Raw genomic sequence first — 20418 nt, forward strand, 5'->3', positions numbered from 1 at the left:
GGATCCCTTTCATATTTCCGGGTCCGCTCGGAGCATGCAATGCCCGGCATTATACCGACACGTCCCACAGTACCAGGACACTGCACACAGCCGGTGACGGTACCCGGTATACTGGCGCGGCCCGGCTCCGTACTCTGCCGGATCTCTATCACCGTACGCCCCGTAGTGCCCGGGCTCCGCCGTGTGCGATGGGAACATGCGACATGATCAACCTATGGAAACTGCAAGTAGAGGTCGGAGCGGCTTCTACCTGGGCGTGTAGGGGAGGAGTTAACACTGAGTAGGCGTGTACAGGGCGGGGAGCGGGAATATTAGCGATGTGTGGGCGGGATGGGCAGCTCATGTAAGCGAAGCGCCGGACACAAGGGGCGGCACTGTGTGGGCGTGGTAATACTCACAGGAGGCATTGTTTTGTGGGCGGGGACCAGTCGTTAAAGCGGTTGTTCTATGGCTAGGGTACCAAGTATGGGGGCGTGGCATGGTAGCGGGCGGTGCGCCAGTATGGGGAGTGGCTCAATAGAGGGCAGTGCACCCGCAAAGAGGCAGGTCCTGACAGTGGGCGGTGCAGCAGCACAGGGGCGGGTCCTGATAGTGGGTGGTGTATCATCGTGTGGGCGTGTCCCGACAGTGGGCGGTGCGGCAGCATGGGGCGGGTCCTGATAGTGGGCGGTGCAGCAGGCCGGAGCTCCGCACTTGTCAGCAGGCGGCCTGAACTTTGCATGCGACGGACGCTGGGAGTTTACACGACGTTTTGTTGACATCGGGCCGGAAGAAGCGGAAAGAGGGAGGGTCGCTGAGTGTGTCGCCCGCCTGTACCCCAGCCCCTCCCGTATGGCCTTCTCTCGTCCCTCCGGCGTCAGGCCGGGCCTCTACTGATCCTCCGGAAGGGGGCAGCAGCTCGGACCCCATGACAGGCTGAGCCGCAGCGGTCCCGCGGGGACTGTACGAGCCCGGACACCTCGGACTTTTCCCCACTTCTCGTAGTCAGAGCTGAGGCCTGCGACATGGCTGCGTCCCAGGCCTCCAGCGGCTCCAACCCGAGGAAGTTCAGCGAGAAGATCGCTCTGCACAACCAGAAGCAGGCCGAGGAGACGCGGGCCTTCGACGAGCTGATGACCGACCTGACCGTGTCCCGGGTGAGCAGCCTGACAGCCGACATCGGCCACAGACCGCGCGATTCTCACACGACGCGATCGCTAAGGATGATCGGTCCCAATAGTGACTGCGTCTTATGTGTCATTATGTCAGTGGCGCCTCCTGCAGCTCCGGAGTCTCCGAGCAGGTCGTCACCAGATGCTGGGGACTATAACTCCCAGCATGTCCTGACAGATCTGCGAAGCTCCAGTAGTTGTGTCCGCCAGCCCCTATATTCCGTCTCTGCCCAAGACCAAGGTTACATAGGGGCCATTACTGCGTGTTCCCTTTGGCTGTCGGGGTGTTTCGTACGGAGCGTTGGCTGTCGGGGTGCGTTGTACGGAGCGTTGGCTGTCGGGGTGTAGTGTATGGAGCGTTGGCTGTCGGGGTGTAGTGTATGGAGCGTTGGCTGTCGGGGTGTAGTGTATGGAGCGTTGGCTGTCGGGGTGCGTTGTACGGAGCGTTGGCTGTCGGGGTGTAGTGTACGGAGCGTTGGCTGTCGGGGTGCGTTGTACGGAGCGTTGGCTGTCGGGGTGTAGTGTATGGAGCGTTGGCTGTCGGGGTGTAGTGTATGGAGCGTTGGCTGTCGGGGTGTAGTGTATGGAGCGTTGGCTGTCGGGGTGTAGTGTACGGAGCGTTGGCTGTCGGGGTGTAGTGTACGGAGCGTTGGCTGTCGGGGTGTAGTGTATGGAGCGTTGGCTGTCGGGGTGTAGTGTATGGAGCGTTGGCTGTCGGGGTGTAGTGTATGGAGCGTTGGCTGTCGGGGTGTAGTGTACGGAGCGTTGGCTGTCGAGGTGCACTGTACGGAGCGTTGGCTGCTGAGGTGTAGTGTATCGAGCGTTGGCTGTTGAGGTGTAGTGTACGGAGGGTTAGCTGTCGGGGTGTGTTGTATGGGTCTTTGTCGGGTTGTAGTGTGCGGAGCGTTGGCTGTCGGGGTGCATAGTACGGAGCGTTGGCTGTCGGGGTGTAGTGTACGGAGCGTTGGCTGTCGGGGTGTAGTGTACGGAGCGTTGGCTGTCGGGGTGTAGTGTACGGAGCGTTGGCTGTCGAGGGTGTGTTGAACGGAGCGTTGGCTGTCGGGGTGCACAATACGGAGCGTTGGCTGTTGAGGTGTAGTGTACGGAGCGTTGGCTGTTGAGGTGTAGTGTACGGAGCGTTGGCTGTTGAGGTGTGTTGTACGGGTCTTTGGATGTTGGGGTGCGTTGTACAGAGCGTTGGCTGTTGGGGTGGAGTGTTGGCTGTCGCGGTGCGTTGTACGGAACGTTGGCTGTCGGGGTGCGTCGTACGGAGCGTTGGCTGTCAGGGTACGGCGGGCTGTAAAGGCACCAACATGTGCACACACTGAATATGTGCCGTGTGGACGGCGTTACTGCTAGATAGAATACACTTGCACGACCAGGCGACCTCTCTCTAGTAGGACCCTAAACCTAATATCAAAGATGCCTCTCCCAGGCTAAAAGCCTAAATATTTAAAGGGCCGGTAGGATCCAGCATCAGTTTACAATGTGCTTAGGCTGCTGGTGATGATTTTCATGACCTAGTTATATCTGCAGAGCGGATAGCCCAAGTTCAGTCTCACAGACCCGAGGCATGGATCTGTTTTAAAGCTGATGTGTGGATGGATCTATTGTGGGTCGTTGTGCTGTCCGAGACAGAAACAAACCCCGGGACATGTACGATAAATGTGTCTGTTTACATGGGCGGACCGCCGATCGGTGAACTCTTAATAATCTGCAGTTGTTTAGATGTCTGTTTACACAGACCGACCAAAGCAAATAATGCACACTGGGTGATCTATCCGAGATCGGTCACTGCACAGAGGCAGCCATTGTTCTTGGCAGCACAAGTCCTGATTACACGGGACAGTGTACCCCCCCGAATGATGATCTTTAATGCTGCACAAAAGATACCGGTAATTTTGCTCATTCGTTGGGTGCTCAGCAGCCTGTTTACACTGCAAGGTAATCCTGAAACTCGTGTTTTTAACAAGACCCATTCACAATTATCTGGCAGTGTAATGCCCCATGAGCCTACAGTGGTGTTTGTGTGCTCATCCTTATGGTGAGTGTTTGGATATGCTGTTCTTGTTAATTCCATTACTTTTTATGATTTATTTCACATTACTATAGTGACTGCGTACCCTTATCTTCGTCATTGGGCCGTACATGTTCCATGTTCACCCAGTTATAGCTGCTTCATTGAGATGGGGGTCCGGTCTCAGGGGCTCATTAGTGATGTAACGTTGTGGTACCTGTGTTCACATCTGCGCTGAAGACAGATTAAATTCAGCTGGATGCTCGCTGTTCTTCCATCACTGAATCCAGCAAATCTCCGTCAGTGGGTCCATCAGCGTTTCTATGGCCAGACGTATTGGGCAACATGTCGGGTAACGTACAGTGGGTACGGAAAGTATTCAGACCCCTTTTAATTTTTTCACTTTGTTTCATTGCAGCCATTTGGTACATTCAAAAAAGTTCCTTTTTTTCTCATTAATGTACACTACACCCCATCTTGACTGAAAAAAAAACAGAAATGTAGAAATTTTTGCAAATTTATTAAAAAAAGAAAACCTGAAATATCACATGGTCATACGTATTCAGACCCTTTGCTCAGTATTGAGTAGAAGCACCTTTTGAGCTAGTACAGCCACGAGTCTTCTTGGGAATGATGCAACAAGTTTTTCACACCTGGATTTGGGGATCCTCTGCCATTCTTCCTTACAGATCCTCTCCAGTTCCGTCAGGTTGGATGGTGAACGTTGGTGGACAGCCATTTTCAGGTCTCTCCAGAGATGCTCAATTGGGTTTAGGTCAGTGCTCTGGCTGGGCCAGTCAAGAATGGTCACCGAGTTGTTCTGAAGCCACTGCTTTGTTATTTTAGCTGTGTGCTTAGGGTCATTGTCTTGTTGGAAGGTGAACCTTCGGCCAAGTCTGAGGTCCAGAGCACTCTGGAAGAGGTTTTCATCCAGGATCTCTCTGTACTTGGCCGCATTCATGTTTCCTTCACTGACAACCAGTCGTCCTGTCCCTGCAGCTGAAAATGTAAAGGGGTCTGAATACTTTCCGTACCCACTGTATAGCAGTGATAGTCCTGTATTTCCATGACGGCTTGTTCTGTGTGAATAGTTTCATTTTCTAGCAAATTCTTCTTGTGGCTAAAATGTAACCGAGTGCTGCATGTATTAGTCTGCAGGTTGTGATGCCTTTCGTTGGAGAGAGCACAGTATATGTCGGCTTATAGGTTTATGCTCTTCTTAAGAGCAGTTCTGACGCATTTCAGCTGTCCAAAGTTTCTTCTCCTCATGGGTTTATGGATGTCAGTGTGGTTTATCATGCCGTGTGTAGGTGCTGGGAGATAAAATACAGATTAGTTCTAAGTGCCAGTCGCTATGTGCTGCAGGGAGGCGAACTACATGGCACAGTGATCTCGCCCCTCACATGGGCAACATAGAAGTCACTGGTGATAGGTAAATGACCCCACCAGAAATCCTATGAATTCTCCTGGAGTCCTCCTCACAGGGTGATTAGATGGTCGGGGGCTGCAGAAGTGGCGGTTACTGGCTGACATCACATCTCCCTCATGTACACAGACGATACCCACTGAGCAGATGTACCGGAGCCTACACGTTGGGCACCGCTCCATGCCTCTTGTCCTTCACACAGGACGTGCGCTGCTTGTCTGAAAGAACTGAGATGCTGAAGTGTTTTTTGTTTGTTTGTTTTTTTTTTCCAGCAATTGTCACAGAACTCTCGTTCCGTGGTGGAACGTTGATGCAGCGTGACTAATAGTTACTGTGAATCCCTAGCCATAGTGAGCAATCTTAATGTCCCCTTCATCATGCCTTAGGCTAGGGCTGCACACTGATTTTGGCTGCGGAGTCATGATAAAATTCCCAAATTACTGTCATGTTAAACAAGATCACGACCATTTCCTGACCATCGCAGAAAGTCCGATTGGTATTCAATAATATATATATTAGTAATGTTATAGAGGTGGCCACAGATTTGATTTTTCAGCAGGCTCCTTATTATCAGAGGCAGAATTACAGTCACAGATAACGCCTATATACGCAGCTGATAGCACATGATCCTCCAATCACAATAGGGGACGTCACAGCCGAACCTTCACCCCCTCCCTTCACAATGACCTTACACACGCTTATTAGATGCTTCAATGCAAAAGATGGGATCAGTCTTTTCATTGCAGCTATGTACATGTGTTGTTTCCTGAAACAACAAGAAATTAGTCTAGAATAGCACAAGTGGCCAGTGTGAAATCTGCAAGATTTTAATTTTTATTGATGAATGAGCATTTGATCACTGGAACCCATCAACCCTCACTGATGGCGAGAATGGGTCTCTACAGAGCTCCGTGTGAATGGAGTGGATTCAGAGTAGATGGAGTTCATTCATAGTCCGTGGGACTATCGGTGACGGCTACCAGGACAAGCCCTTCCCATATAAAGGCCTCACTCATATCTGGCTGGGATTACTGTATTGAGGTAGGGATGGTGTTGTGTACGTTCTATCTCCTGTATGTTCTTTGTCCCTCTGCATTGGCATTGCTACGTTGTAGTAGACACATAACGGACTGATTGGCAGTGTTTTCACCTATATCTACTATAGTGTCTGTGTACACGGTGCCCCTTCCACTCCCATTAGCTGCTTTCAACACGCTCATGACTGCACCCATTTTTTAGCAGTTAGTTGGGGTCACAGTGGTGCACACCCTCACGGCTGCTCACTCACTTCTCAGACATGTAAAAAATTCATTATAGACCATGTTCTCACATGTGAAAACTGTTTGTTTTTGTTTTTTTCTCTAGTAGCCTTCCACGACAGCCACCAGGAGGTTGTCTCCACACCCTAATGGGGGACAGGAAGCACAAGAGGTTAAAAACCCCTCCCACCTCCCATTAACCAGTGTCTTTCCTGTCCCCCATGGGGCATGGAGAGGTTACTGGTGCGCTGCAGCGGCCGGCTCTAGCAGTGTACCTTGTTCTATTCTTCTGCCGGGCACTAATGGTCAGGCACCCGGGGCTTCCTCCTACGTTGTGCCTCCCGTCTCCTCCGGATTCTGGGACCGCGTTCGCAGTCCTCCTGCGTCCTCTTGCGGGGACAAAGCTGGCAGGTGAGCCCATCCCGGAGGCCTCCCTGAGCTCTCCGGCGTCTCCCCCTCCTGCGCACGCTGTTCGGCGACCCGGAAGTCAGGTGATACTCCACTTCCGGGTCGGCGCTCCTGTTCAGGAGCGACACAGTCCAGCGCTATCGATCACTGAACGGCGTGCGAGGCACGCTGCATCCTCACACGCCTGCCTGGGACTGCGGAGGGGGAGGGGCGGCGAATTGCCTCGCGCTGGTGGAGACTTATTTTCTATATAAGCTGCGAAGACGTCTCAGGTAAGCCTGCTGTAAGCATGGATTCGTCTTGCCCTGAAGCTGCAGAGCCCAGCGCTCCTCAAGCCCTAGTAAGTGTGGCAGAGATGGGTCCCATTTAAAGGTAGTTTTATATATACCTTTCTTAGGCTAGGTTCATATTGCGCTAGGTGAGTCCGTCTAACGGACACGTTTTTAAGTACTCAAAACGCAATATAACGCACATACTAACGCGGCCATAGACTTGCATTGTCTGACGCATCGTGACGCATGCCAACATTGGCATACGTTTGTCCCATAAAGTTTTTTCTGACGGACCTTGGAACGCGGCTTGCAGCATTTTCGGGTCCGGCCAAGCTAACGCAATACAAACGGAAGCGTTAATTCTGCCATTGATGGCTATGGCAAACGCAGCCAGACGCAAATCTTGAAAAATTTCCAAATAGAACCATACGTTTTAAAAGCTTTTGAGGGTGGTCCATGTGGTCATGTGACAGGAAACATGATTTCCGCCATTAATGTCCCTAGCACACATTTTTCCTGAGGCCTGCTGCACGTGAGAAAGTGTATAGCAAGAGATCACAGGAAATGTAAGTACAATTGTATAAATATATATATCTCTGTATACATCATGGGAGCGAAATCGAACGAGCTCAGACACAAACATCTTTCTAGCAGAAGTTCATTCAATGCTTTCAAAATGGAGAATGAGTCTGCACCCACACCCCGACGATGACAAAAGGAGAAAAAAAAAAAAGTAAAACTTTATTGACAGTGACAAACGCAGACAAACGGATACTTCGCGAACGGACATCCAAATGAGAAAAACGCGGTCACCTGCGTTAACGCAAGCGTTAACGTGATGCCGATTTTTCGACAAATTGGATCCTTTTCTGTACATGCGTTTAACGGATCCGTTTAACGCCATGTACTTGACGCAATGTGAACCTAGCCTTACCCTCCTTATGGAGTGTGTCAATGACTGCCTTCTGGACTTATGTCATGTCAGCAGTTTTCCCCATGATTGTGGAGCCTACTGAAACAGACTAAGGGACCTTTTTAAATGCTACACCGCTTCCTCTCTCTTTTCAGGGAGTCAAGCCTGGCCCTAAAACCAATACTAAACGCAAATGTGCTACCTGTAATGTGAAAATGCCACTAGATTGGGAGAAAAAGTTGTGCCAACCTTGTACAGATAAAATTGTTCGAGCGGAATACCCTTCATTGATTGATGAACCAAAAAAAGATACACAATACACAGTGTGTGATAAAACACCTGTGCCTGTATGGGAGATTACTATCAAAAAAAAGAGAGAGAGAAATCCCATGCAATTACAATATTAAAACCTATATAAACACATTGCACCAAAAGGGATCGTACCAAAACAAATCTTTATTGGACAAAATACACAATTTAAAATAGTAACAATATTAATTAGGATACTCTGAAGGTGACAACTACACCAGAGCCGCAGGCAAGAGGAAAAGAAAGAACATGCTTGGTATTAAATTAAGAAAAAGCCACCTCTGTATCAGTGCGTATATACTATTGATTGATGAAATTCGCTCCCTGGTTAGGCAGGAGGTTCAAACCTCTTTGGCCACACTCGCCCCGCCTCCACCACCATCCTCACCTGGTCCATCACTCCCCAAAAAGAGAAAAATCCAGGAGTATTCTGAGTCAGAGTCTGAGGGGTCTTATACGTCTTCTTCAGTCAAATGGGAGGATGTGTTACCCCATAAATCTGCGGAAATTAGGAAATATCTTTTTTCCTCTGAATACATTGAGGAATTGGTGTCTGCAGTGAGGAACACCATGGGGCTAAAAGAGGAATCAGTTCCTCAGTCTATACAAGATGAATTATTTGGTATACATACTGAAAAACAACCTGGTTTTCCCGTTCATAAAAGCATAATAGATATGATTAATAATGAATGGGAATTGCCTGAGAAACGGCTAACAACTCCTCCAGACTTTAAACATCGGTTTCCTCTTGATGAGGACTCAATAAAATGGAACATCCCAAAAATTGATGTTCAGGTGGCCAGAATGGCAAAAAAGACGGCTCTGCCGTTCGAGGATTCTTCCCAGTTGAAAGCCCTCTTAGATAGGAAGATTGAGAGCCTTCTCAAAAAATCCTGGGAAACTTCTACCTCAGCCCTAAGATTCAATATTGCATCCACCTGTGTGGCCCGCTCTCTCTTTCGCTGGATAGAAGAGCTAGAAAACCACATCTCTCAGGGTACCCCGAGAGAGGAAGTACTGGACTCCTTGCCTATTTTGCATAGAGCGACTGGGTTCCTCGCAGACGCCTCACTGGAATCTATCCGGGTGGCCGCCAGATCCTTGGTCCAGACAAATTCAGCCAGAAGAGCTCTCTGGTTAAAAATGTGGAGCGGAGACGTCACTTAAAAAATAAAACTATGTTCCATTCCCTTTAAGGGTGACTACGTGTTTGGGCCCTCATTGGATGACATCTTAGAGAAGGCCACGGACAGAAAGAAAACTCTTCCTGAACAGAGGCCTCCCAGGAAGCGTTTTTTTCGAGCCTCCCAGTCCCAGCCCTCCCAGGGTAAAAAGGGAAAGGGAAAACCGGGAGGTGGAGTTATGCTAAGGGAAAGCCTAAAAACATCCTTATTCCCCAACAAACACAACAAGAAAAGCAATGACTCCGATCAGGTGGGGGGGAGGCTTTCGAACTTCATTCACAGTTGGCAGAATATCTCCAACAGCCCCTGGGTAGTGAGTGTTATACAACAGGGGCTTCTGATAGAGTTCGATGCTCCTCCTCCCAGGATCTTAAGAGTCACCTCCCCGTCATCTCGGGAGACTCAAAAGTTGATGATGGCTGGAATACAGGACTTACTAGACTCGAGAGCCATTTCCATGGTCCCGGTGAACGAGCAAGGGAAGGGGCACTATTCCCGTATCTTCATGATAAAAAAGCCTTCTGGGCAATCTCGAATTATAATAAATCTAAAAGCTCTCAACAAGTACATAACCTCCCGCAAATTCAAGATGGAGTCAGTAAAAACAGCCATCCCTCTAATAGCTCCTCATTCATATATGGCAACAATAGACCTCAAGGATGCCTATTTCCATATTCCAATGCATCCTCGCCACAGGAAATACCTAAGATTTGCGGTCCAGTTCAATCAAAAAATCTTACATTTCCAATACAATGTTCTCCCCTTCGGGATCTCCTCGGCCCCAAGGGTGTTTTCCAGAGTCATGGTGGAAGCGGTAGCCCATATCAGGAGCCAGGACATCGCTATAGTGCCGTACTTGGACGATCTTTTAATAATTGGACCTTCCGCCGAAATTCTCAATCAGAGAATTTCCAAAACTCTAAACATCTTACAAATTTTATGTTGGATACCCAATCTAAAAAAGTCTCAACTATTCCCATCGAAGGTGAGGAAATTTCTCGGAGTCCCCTTGGATTCAGAAAATCAGAAATGTTTCCTACCAGAGGAACACCGGGTAAATCTGATTTCCAAAGTCTCAGACTTAAAAAAAACAACGTTCTCCGACTCTACGGGCTGCAATGTCTCTTCTGGGGTCGATGACGGCCTGTATACAATCAGTCCAGTGGGCTCAGAGCCACTCAAGAGTACTGCAAGCACACATCTTAGGGAATTGGAACGGGAATCCAAATTTCCTGAACAGAAGAGTGTACACTCCAGGGAAGGTAAAAGCCTCGTTAACCTGGTGGGCGATCCAATCAAACCTGCTAAAAGGAGTAGACTGGGCACAAGATCCACTGATCTCGGTGACAACAGATGCCAGTCAAAAAGGTTGGGGAGCAGTTGTTTCGCAGATCCCCTTCCAGGGTCACTGGAATCAGAGAGAAAGCTCCAGTTCCTCCAACTCCAGAGAATTGATGGCAGTGGAGAGGGCCCTTCTGGCGGCCAGCAGTCTCATTATAGGTCAACATGTCAGAATTTACTCGGACAATATGACGACTGTTGCGCATCTAAAACACCAGGGAAGTCCGAAGTTCAACCAATTGAGGGCAATATCAAAAAGAATATTTTGCTGGGCAGAGAAACATCTCCTCTCACTATCCGCAATACACCTCAGGGGGTCAGTGAACATTCATGCGGATCTCCTAAGTCGTCACGACTTGCATCCAGGAGAATGGAGCCTGAAGGCGGACATTTTCAGAATGTTGACAGACAAATGGGGACTTCCCGATATAGACCTTCTAGCGTCAAGCCAGAATGCACAGGTCGAGAACTACTTCTCCCTAAACCCCAAAGACAGGTCTCGGGGAGTAGACGCCTTCGCTCATACATGGAGGTTCCATCTAGCGTACGTGTTTCCTCCAATACCGTTGCTTGCGAAGACCCTCCGGAAGATCCGGGACGATCAGGTCCAGACTATCCTAGTAGCTCCGGCATGGCCGAAGAGAAGTTGGTACCACCTCATCAAAGATCTGAAGGTGGATGGTCCAGTCTTTCTTCAAGCATCAGAAGATCTTCTCTGCCAAGGCCCCTTTTATCATCCGGAACCACAAAGGTTCAAACTGGCAGCCTGGCTATTGAAGCCCAGGTACTAAGAGCTAAGGGTCTTTCAGAGTCAGTAATCTCTACCTTACAGAAGTCTAGAAAACCTATCACCAATACCATATATGGCAAAATTTGTAATAGATTCTCCTCGTGGTGTCATCCTCATAATCCTGACCCTTTCCATCCTAATATCTCACAGATATTAGATTTTTTACAAAAAGGTTTGGAATTGGGGCTGAAGCCAAGTACCTTGAAAGTTCAAGTGTCAGCCTTGAGCTCTGTCTTCGATCAAGACCTTGCAGGTCATCGTTGGATAAAGAGGTTTATGGTCGCAGCATCAAGGCATTGTCCAAGAAAACAAATTTTCGTACCATCATGGGACTTAAACATAGTTCTAAAGGGCCTTACGGCTCCTCCATTTGAGCCATTATCATCTTGTTCCTCGCAGCTTCTGTCCTGCAAGACGGCCTTCTTGGTTGCAATTTCTACTGCAAGACGAGTAGGGGAAATACAAGCCCTTTCAGTTAGAGAGCCTTATCTTACCATAAGAGATGACTCCATCGTGTTCCGACCAGATCCGTGTTTTCTTCCGAAGGTAGTGTCAGAATTTCATCGATCACAGGATATAGTCCTCCCATCGTTCTGTCACAATCCTTCAAATCCGGAAGAACACAGATTTCATACCTTGGATGTACGACGTATAGTGTTATACTACTTAGAACATACTAAATCGTTCAGAATTGACAAAAATCTTTGTTCATCTTTCTGGCAGAAACAAGGGCAAGAAGGTAGCGAAGAGTACCATTGCCAACTGGATAAAGAAGGCCATTACTGAAGCATACCTAACTCAGAATATTGCTATTCCTACGGGCCTAAAAGCTCATTCCACCAGATCTACTTCCGTCTCTTGGGCTGATAGGGCTGGTGCTTCAACAGAGCAGATTTGCAGGGCAGCAACATGGTCTTCCTTGCACACTTTTACCAAACATTATAGATTGGACTTCTGGTCCAACCGGGATCTTGCCTTTGGCCGAAAGGTTCTTCAGGCTGTTGTCCCTCCCTAAATACAGAATTGGTTGGCATTCCTCCTGGTGGCTGTCGTGGAAGGCTACTAGAGAAAATAGAATTATTCTTACCGTTAATTCGGTTTCTTGGAGCCTTCCACGACAGCATTAATTCCCTCCTGATGTTCTTGGATATTTTTTCTGAGAACCTAAAAAGGTAACCGGTGCTATGGGTTCAGTTGTAAGTCACTGGTTAATGGGAGGTGGGAGGGGTTTTTAACCCCTTGTGCTTCCTGTCCCCCATTAGGGTGTGGAGACTACCTCCTGGTGGCTGTCGTGGAAGGCTCCTAGAAACCGAATTAACGGTAAGAATAATTCTATTTTTTCCTCTAGGTGTTTGCACCAAAACACGCTGTAGCAATCTGCTGAATATTACCTATCTCTTGGGGTTCTTTTTTTTTTTTTCAACACAGATCTACAACGTCTTTAAATACGCAGTGGACGAGTTTTCATGATATCACATCCACTTTGTATGAACTATCAAGCACAGTGGATTTTTTGCACAAATACAGCATTTACGTTATGTGGACACATGGCCCTAATTGGCGGTATTTGTAATTTACCAGTAGGTGTTTCCCTATAGTTTCTGTAAGGTAACACTTCACAAAATCCCAGAAGCCAGATACTAAATGCTGACAAAACGTGGTGCCAGCTCCTAATTTATTGGGGTGTTTTCCATTGATGTCTATGGAGATTCTTGGGCTCTGCTCACATGTCAGGTTCTGAGTCGCCAGTTCTGACAGATTTAAGACTATATTCGCACTTCTTTTTAAAACCTGGCAGTACATGGACCGAACGCGTTAAGTTTCATTGATCCGTACAAATCACCATTTTAAAAACGGAACCTTGTCTTCGGCCGGGAGATTCAGAGCACGTCCTGTTCTCATCCTCTAAGGAGATCTTTTAGACACTGATGAAAACCAGAAAACATGCTTTGTACTACTAACTTACATCTGTTTTTCACTAATCCATTAGGAGTCATTGGTAGAAGTTCAGTCTACTGCTCCAGTGTGGAAAAAACCGCATGTAGACCGGATGCGGGTGACACATTATAGTAAAAACCGTCCGCTTTACTTGGATATAAAATTGGGAAAGGGAAGCTTCATCATCTACTATATAATTGTTTAAGGGTAACTTCCGTCCTTCTGTCTGTAACGGAAATCCCAAGTTGCTGATTGGTCGCGGCAAAATCAGCGACGGGCACAGTCCGGCGGCAAAATGGCCGCTCCTTACTCCCCGCAGTCAGCGCTCGCACATGGTTAATGCAGTGTTAACGGACCGCGTTATGCCGCGGTGTAACTCACTCCGTTAACGCTGCTATTAACCCTGTGTGACCAACTTTTTACTATTGATGCTGCCTATGCGGCATCAATAGTAAAAAGATCTAATGTTAAAAATAATAAAAAAAATAAAAAATCATTATATACTCCCCTTTCGTGGGCCCCCGGATCCAGCCGAGGCTTTTCCCGCTCCTCGCGATGTTCCGGTGACCGGTCCATGCATTGCGGTCTCGCAAGATGATGACGTAGCGGTCTCGCAAGACCGCGCGTCATCATCTCGCGAAACCGCAATGCACTCTTGGGACCGGAGCATCGGTAAACGCCTGGGCTGGACCCAGGGTGCGACGGAAGGTGAGTATACAAGTTAGTCCTCGGGTTACAACGGTCTCGAGTTACATCGTTTCGTGGTTACAACGCTTTATACAAAGCCTCGTTCCGACTTACACGGTTTGCGTCGTAAGTCGAACTACATGCAATAGAGTCCAGTACTGTACACTGTACCCGGTTACACGAGGAAAACGAGTCTCCTGCACGCCATAACACCCTAATTATGTAGGGTACTGTGTTAGGATAGGTGTTTGGATAGGCTAAGTGTTTGCAGTACTGTACTGTTATTATGGTACAGTACTGTATGAATGTATGGTCCGACTTACATCGAAATTCGGTTTACGACGCCGTGTAAGAACGGATCAACGACGTAAGTCGAGGACTACCTGTATAACTATTTTTTATTTTAATTCTTTTTTTTAACAGGGATATAATGCCCACATTGCTATATACTACGTGGGCTGTGTTCGATACTGCGTGGGCTGTGCTATATACTACATCTCTGTGCTATATACTATATGGGCTGTGGTATATATTACGTGGCTGGGCAATATACTACACCGCTGTGCTCTATACTACGTGGCCTGGGTTATATACTGCATGGGCTGTTATATACTACGTCTCTGTGCTATATACCACGTGGCTGTGCTATATACGTGGCTGTGCAATATACTACGTATCTGTGCTATATACTACGTGGTTGGGCAATATACTACGTGGCTGGGCTATATACTACGTGGCTGTAAACTACATACATATTCTAGAATACCCAATGCGTTAGAATTGGGCCACCATCTAGTAAAGAATAGTGGTGGGTTATTCCCAACATGCAGACTCCTATTCCCTTTGACATGCTATAGGTTACTGACTGCTGGGGTCTAACCATAAGGACCCTCGTAGATCCTGGACAAGGTATTAAAATGCCGGCCGTAGTTCTATTCATGGCACTGCCGGAGAAAGTCCTATTGCTGTGGATAGGTGATAATTAGCAATGTTGGGAATGTCCCTATAAGTTAGAGCTCTTGCAATCCTGTTATTTGTCTAGCCCCAGTTTAGGAAAACGGAGAAGCAGAACATAGGAACTGGCCGGCATACGGTAGCTTCCTGCCACAGCTTTGTGACACTAACCATATTGACCAATGTCTCTTTTTTTACCCCTGGTCCTGGCAACTGCACTACTGGACTTATGATTGACACAGCAGAGGTTCTGTGTTGCCCCATTACCAGAGCTGTGTGTGGTTGGGCTGGCAGACTACTCCTTTCAATAGGTAAACCAGCGCCTTCTCTGTCATTACCAATGCAAAAGCAGAGAACAGGGCTGCCTTGGCTAATGAAATAAGTACTCGGCCAGCCCCACTTAGGCTAGTTTCACATTTGCGTTTAAAAACGCAGCGTTTAAAACGCAAACGCAGGTAGTGAAAAAACGCATGTAAACGCGTGCAAACGCTGCGTTTTTTAGACGCATGCGTTTTTGCATGCGGTAAAAAAAAACGCGGCGTTTTGACGCGTTTACATGCGTTTTTTCCTGCGTTCGCGTTTTTGAAACGCATGCTTAGGAGTGTGTGACAGCTGCCAAACATCAAAATCAACTAGAAAACCCACTATAAATAGAAATAGCTAGGGTTAGGGTTAGGATCCCTAGGGTTAGGGGTAGGGTTAGGGTTTGGATCCCTAGGGTTAGGGCTAGGGGTAGCTTTTTATTAGAAGAATGTCCTGGTCACCACATCACTGATAAGCCACCCCCCACCATCAAGGTGATAAAGGGATCCAAACCCTACCCCTAACCCTAACCCTAGGGATCCAAACCCTAACCCTAGGGATCCAAACCCTAACCCTAGGGATCCATAGGGATTGGCTATTATGTTGACCTGGTGACCAGGACATTCTTCTAATAAAAAGCTTTGTTCAACGTGGACACCCCAAGATATACGATATTGCTATAGAGTGCTAAAAATATAAACTCGTAGAGTATTCACTGTCATATTGTTAGGGTTAGGGGTAGGGTTAGGGTTTGGATCCCTTTATCACCTTGATGGTGGGGGGTGGCTTGTCAGTGTGTATTCTTGTTTTTTTTCTATGGAAACGCATGCGTTTAAAACCGCAACCAAACGCATGTGCTTAAAAACGCATGGGTTTACATAGACATCAATATGTTTTTTTGGCCGCAAAAAAAGCCTCTAGAAATTACTACATGTTGCATTTCCGCAAAAAAACGCAAGCATAGAAAAGACGCATGCGTCATCAAACGCGGCAAAACGCATACAAAAAAAGCATGCGTTTTTAATGTTAAATATAGGGAAAAAAAGCATGCGTTTTTTTGCGCTAAAACGCAGCGGCAAAAAACGCAAATGTGAAACCAGCCTTACTGAGATGCCTGACACACAAACCTTTTCTCTCTGTGAATTTGAGCTGCTAAGGGCGAGACAGGTTCATCGGTAACAATAAGGAGTTCTCTACAGTAGAATTGCATCAATCATATATAAGGCCTGTAAACACTTTTAAATATGAACAATCCCTTTAAGACAATTCTGGTCGTGCATGGTTTTGTGCTGAGGTATGTTGACACAATGTAAATATTTCACTTCTACATGTGTCTTAGAGATTAGTGTATTGATTAATTTAGACATTGTGATAATAGGTCAGATGTAATTGCTCTTCACTCCTATAAATACATGTGCACATTATTCCCTCTGGTAGCGTTTGAGAAAAGATTAAGTATGAAAGAAACAAATCTATGTATTATGATTTGGGTGGTGGGTTGAGGTCACTGATGTGATTATAGTAGCTAAGTGTGCAAATGAGTCTCTGCTGGGACTACTGAAGGCACTGCTCTGACCAGTATGGGTAAGGGAGCAGGTGAGTCTGGTGGGACTACTGAAGGGTAAGGCACTTCTGTGACCAGTATGGGTAAGGGAGCAGGTGAGTCTCTGCTTGGACTATTGAATGGTAAGGCACTGCTGTGACCAGTATGGGTAAGGGAGCAGGTGAGTCTGCTGGGACTACTGAAGGGTAAGGCACTTCTGTGACCAGTATGGGTAAGGGAGCAGGTGAGTCTGGTGGGACTACTGAAGGGTAAGGCACTTCTGTGACCAGTATGGGTAAGGGAGCAGGTGAGTCTGCTGGGACTACTGAAGGGTAAGTCACTGCTGTGAGTAGTATGGGTAAGGGAGCAAGTGTGTCTCTGTTGGGACTACTGAAGGGTGAGGCACTGCTGTGACCAGTATGGGTAAGGGAACAGGTGAGTCTGCTGGGACTACTGAAGGGTAAGGCAATTCTGTGACCAGTATGGATAAGGGAGCAAGTGTCTCTCTGCTGGGACTACTGAAGGGTAAGGCACTGCTGTGACCAGTATGGGTAAGGGAACAGGTGAGTCTGCTGGGACTACTGAAGGGTAATGCACTGCTGTGACCAGTATGGGTAAGGGAGCAGGTGAGTGCTGGGACTACTGAAGGGTAATGCACTGCTGTGACCAGTATGGGTAAGGGAGCAGGTGAATCTGCTGGGACTACTGAAGGGTAATGCACTGCTGTGACCAGTATGGGTAAGTCTGCTGGGACTACTGAAGGGTAATGCACTGCTGTGACCAGTATGGGTAAGGGAGCAGGTGAGGCTGCTGGGACTACTGAAGGGTAATACACTGCTGTGACCAGTATGGGTAAGAGAACAGGTGAGTCTGCTGGGACTACTGAAGGGTAAGTCACTGCTGTGAGTAGTATGGGTAAGGGAGCAAGTGTGTCTCTGTTGGGACTACTGAAGGGTGAGGCACTGCTGTGACCAGTATGGGTAAGGGAACAGGTGAGTCTGCTGGGACTACTGAAGGGTAAGGCAATTCTGTGACCAGTATGGATAAGGGAGCAAGTGTCTCTCTGCTGGGACTACTGAAGGGTAAGGCACTGCTGTGACCAGTATGGGTAAGGTAGCAGATGAGTATGCTGGGACTACTGAAGGGTAAGGCACTGCTGTGACCAATATGGGTAAGGGAACAGGTGAGTCTGCTGGGACTACTGAAGGGTAAGGCACTGCAGTGACCAGTTTGGGTAAGGGAGCAGGTGAGTATGCTGGGACTACTGAAGCGTAAGGCACTGCTGTGACCAGTATGGGTAAGGGAACAGGTGAGTGCTGGGACTACTGAAGGGTAAGGCACTGCAGTGACCAGTTTGGGTAAGGGAGCAGGTGAGTCTCTTCTGGGTCTATTGAAGGGTGAGGCACTGCTGTGGCAAGTATGGGTAAGAGAACAGGTGAGTCTGCTGGGACTACTAAAGGGTAAGGCACTTCTGTGACCAGTTTGGGTAAGGGAGCAGGTGAGTCTCTGCTGGGACTACTGAAGGGTAATACACTGCTGTGACCAGTATGGGTAAGGGAGCAGGTGAGTCTCTTCTGGGTCTATTGAAGGGTGAGACACTGCTGTGGCAAGTATGGGTAAGAGAACAGGTGAGTCTGCTGGACTACTGAAGGGTAAGACACTGCTGTGAGTAGTATGGGTAAGGGAGCAAGTGTGTCTCTGCTGGGACTACTGAAGGGTGAGGCACTGCTGTGACCAGTATGGGTAAGGGAACAGGTGAGTCTGCTAGAACTACTGAAGGGTAAGGCACTGTTGTGACCAGTATGGGTAAGGGAGCAGGTGAGTCTGCTGGGACTACTGAAGGGTAAGGCACTTCTGTGACCAGTATGGGTAAGGGAGCAGGTGAGTCTCTGCTGAGACTATTGAAGGGCAAGGCACTGCGGTGACCAGTTTGGGTAAGGGAGCAGGTGAGTCTCTGCTGGGACTACTGAAGGCTAAGGCACTGCTGTGACCAGTATGGGTAAGGGAGCAGGTGAGTCTACTGGGACTACTGAAGGGTAAGGCAATTCTGTGACCAGTATGGATAAGGGAGCAAGTGTCTCTCTGCTGGGACTACTGAAGGGTAAGGCACTGCTGTGACCAGTATGGGTAAGGGAGCAGGTGAGTCTCTGCTGAGACTATTGAAGGGCAAGGCACTGCGGTGACCAGTTTGGGTAAGGGAGCAGATGAGTCTCTGCTGGGACTACTGAAGGCTAAGGCACTGCTGTGACCAGTATGGGTAAGGGAGCAGGTGAGTCTACTGGAACTACTGAAGGGTAAGGCAATTCTGTGACCAGTATGGATAAGGGAGCAAGTGTCTCTCTGCTGGGACTACTGAAGGGTAATGCACTGCTGTGACCAGTATGGGTAAGGGAGCAGGTGAGTCTGCTGGGACTACTGAAGGGTAATGCACTGCTGTGACCAGTATGGGTAAGGGAGCAGGTGAATCTGCTGGGACTACTGAAGGGTAATGCACTGCTGTGACCAGTATGGGTAAGGGAGCAGGTGAGTCTGCTGGGACTACTGAAGGGTAATGCACTGCTGTGACCAGTATGGGTAAGGGAGCAGGTGAGTCTGCTGGGACTACTGAAGGGTAAGGCACTGCTGTGACCAGTATGGGTAAGGGAGCAGGTGAGTATGCTGGGACTACTGAAGGGTAAGGCACTGCTGTGACCAATATGGGTAAGGGAACAGGTGAGTCTGCTGGGACTACTGAAGGGTAAGGCAATGCTGTGACCAGTATGGATAAGGGAGCAAGTGTCTCTCTGCTGGGACTACTGAAGGGTAAGGCACTTCTGTGACCAGTATGGGTAAGGGAGCAGGTGAGTCTCTGCTTGGACTATTGAAGGGTAAGGCACTGCTGTGACCAGTATGGGTAAGAGAACAGGTGAGTCTGCTGGGACTACTAAAGGGTGAGGCACTGCTGTGACCAGTATGGGTAAGGGAGCAAGTGAGTCTCTGCTGAGACTATTGAAGGGCAAGGCACTGCGGTGACCAGTTTGGGTAAGGGAGCAGGTGAGTCTCTGCTGGGACTACTGAAGGCTAAGGCACTGCTGTGACCAGTATGGGTAAGGGAGCAGGTGAGTCTACTGGGACTACTGAAGGGTAAGGCACTTCTGTGACCAGTATGGGTAAGGGAGCAGGTGAGTCTCTGCTGAGACTATTGAAGGGCAAGGCACTGCGGTGACCAGTTTGGGTAAGGGAGCAGGTGAGTCTCTGCTGGGACTACTGAAGGCTAAGGCACTGCTGTGACCAGTATGGGTAAGGGAGCAGGTGAGTCTACTGGGACTACTGAAGGGTAAGGCACTGCTGTGACCAGTATGGGTAAGGGAGCAGGTGAGTATGCTGGGACTACTGAAGGGTAAGGTACTGCAGTGACCAGTTTGGGTTTGGGAGCAGGTGAGTATGCTGGGACTACTGAAGGGTAAGGCACTGCTGTGACCAGTATGGGTAAGGGAGCAGGTGAGTATGCTGGGACTACTGAAGGGTAAGGTACTGCAGTGACCAGTTTGGGTTTGGGAGCAGATGAGTCTCTGCTTTGACTAGTGAGGGGTAATGGGATACAAGGTGTTGCTGTGACTTCTGATGGGCAGGAGAACATAAGACCAGGCTTGGATATTTTAGTTGTTTGGTTATTCGTGCTTTTGCAAATGAAAAGTCAAAAAGGAACAGAAGTATAAAGGTTTTGGCAGGTAAAAAAAAGTGAACAGCAATCAGGAACTGCTGCAGTTTTGACTCTGTGTATTTATGCAGCGGCCAGTTGTTACTGCGTAGTGGATAGGATTTCTAGAAAATATATCCCATGTCCACTGTGCGTCCATGTGCTCCTGCGGAACACCGACATGTGGCGCGTCTTTTAGATCCGCAGCATGTCAATTTCTATTGCGGAGACGTTAGAGAAGGGA

General features: G+C 48.3%; 1 protein-coding gene across 2 annotated transcripts in view; it reads left to right on the plus strand.

Moving 5' to 3' along the window:
* The first annotated feature begins 475 nt into the window (after positions 1-475).
* Positions 476-20418, plus strand: part of CRTC3 (CREB regulated transcription coactivator 3) — a 172948-nt gene continuing 153005 nt past the window's right edge. Inside the window, exon 1 of one of the 2 annotated variants that reach the window (XM_077263614.1) lies at positions 476-1136. In XM_077263614.1, coding sequence (XP_077119729.1) covers positions 1005-1136 — 132 coding nt within the window. In that variant the 5' untranslated portion in view covers positions 476-1004. The remainder of the gene's footprint in view (positions 1137-20418) is intronic. The other variant, XM_077263613.1, reaches the window with a different exon arrangement.

This window comes from Ranitomeya variabilis, chromosome 5 (assembly GCF_051348905.1).
Source record: "Ranitomeya variabilis isolate aRanVar5 chromosome 5, aRanVar5.hap1, whole genome shotgun sequence".
In the NCBI taxonomy this organism is placed as follows: Eukaryota; Metazoa; Chordata; class Amphibia; order Anura; family Dendrobatidae; genus Ranitomeya; species Ranitomeya variabilis.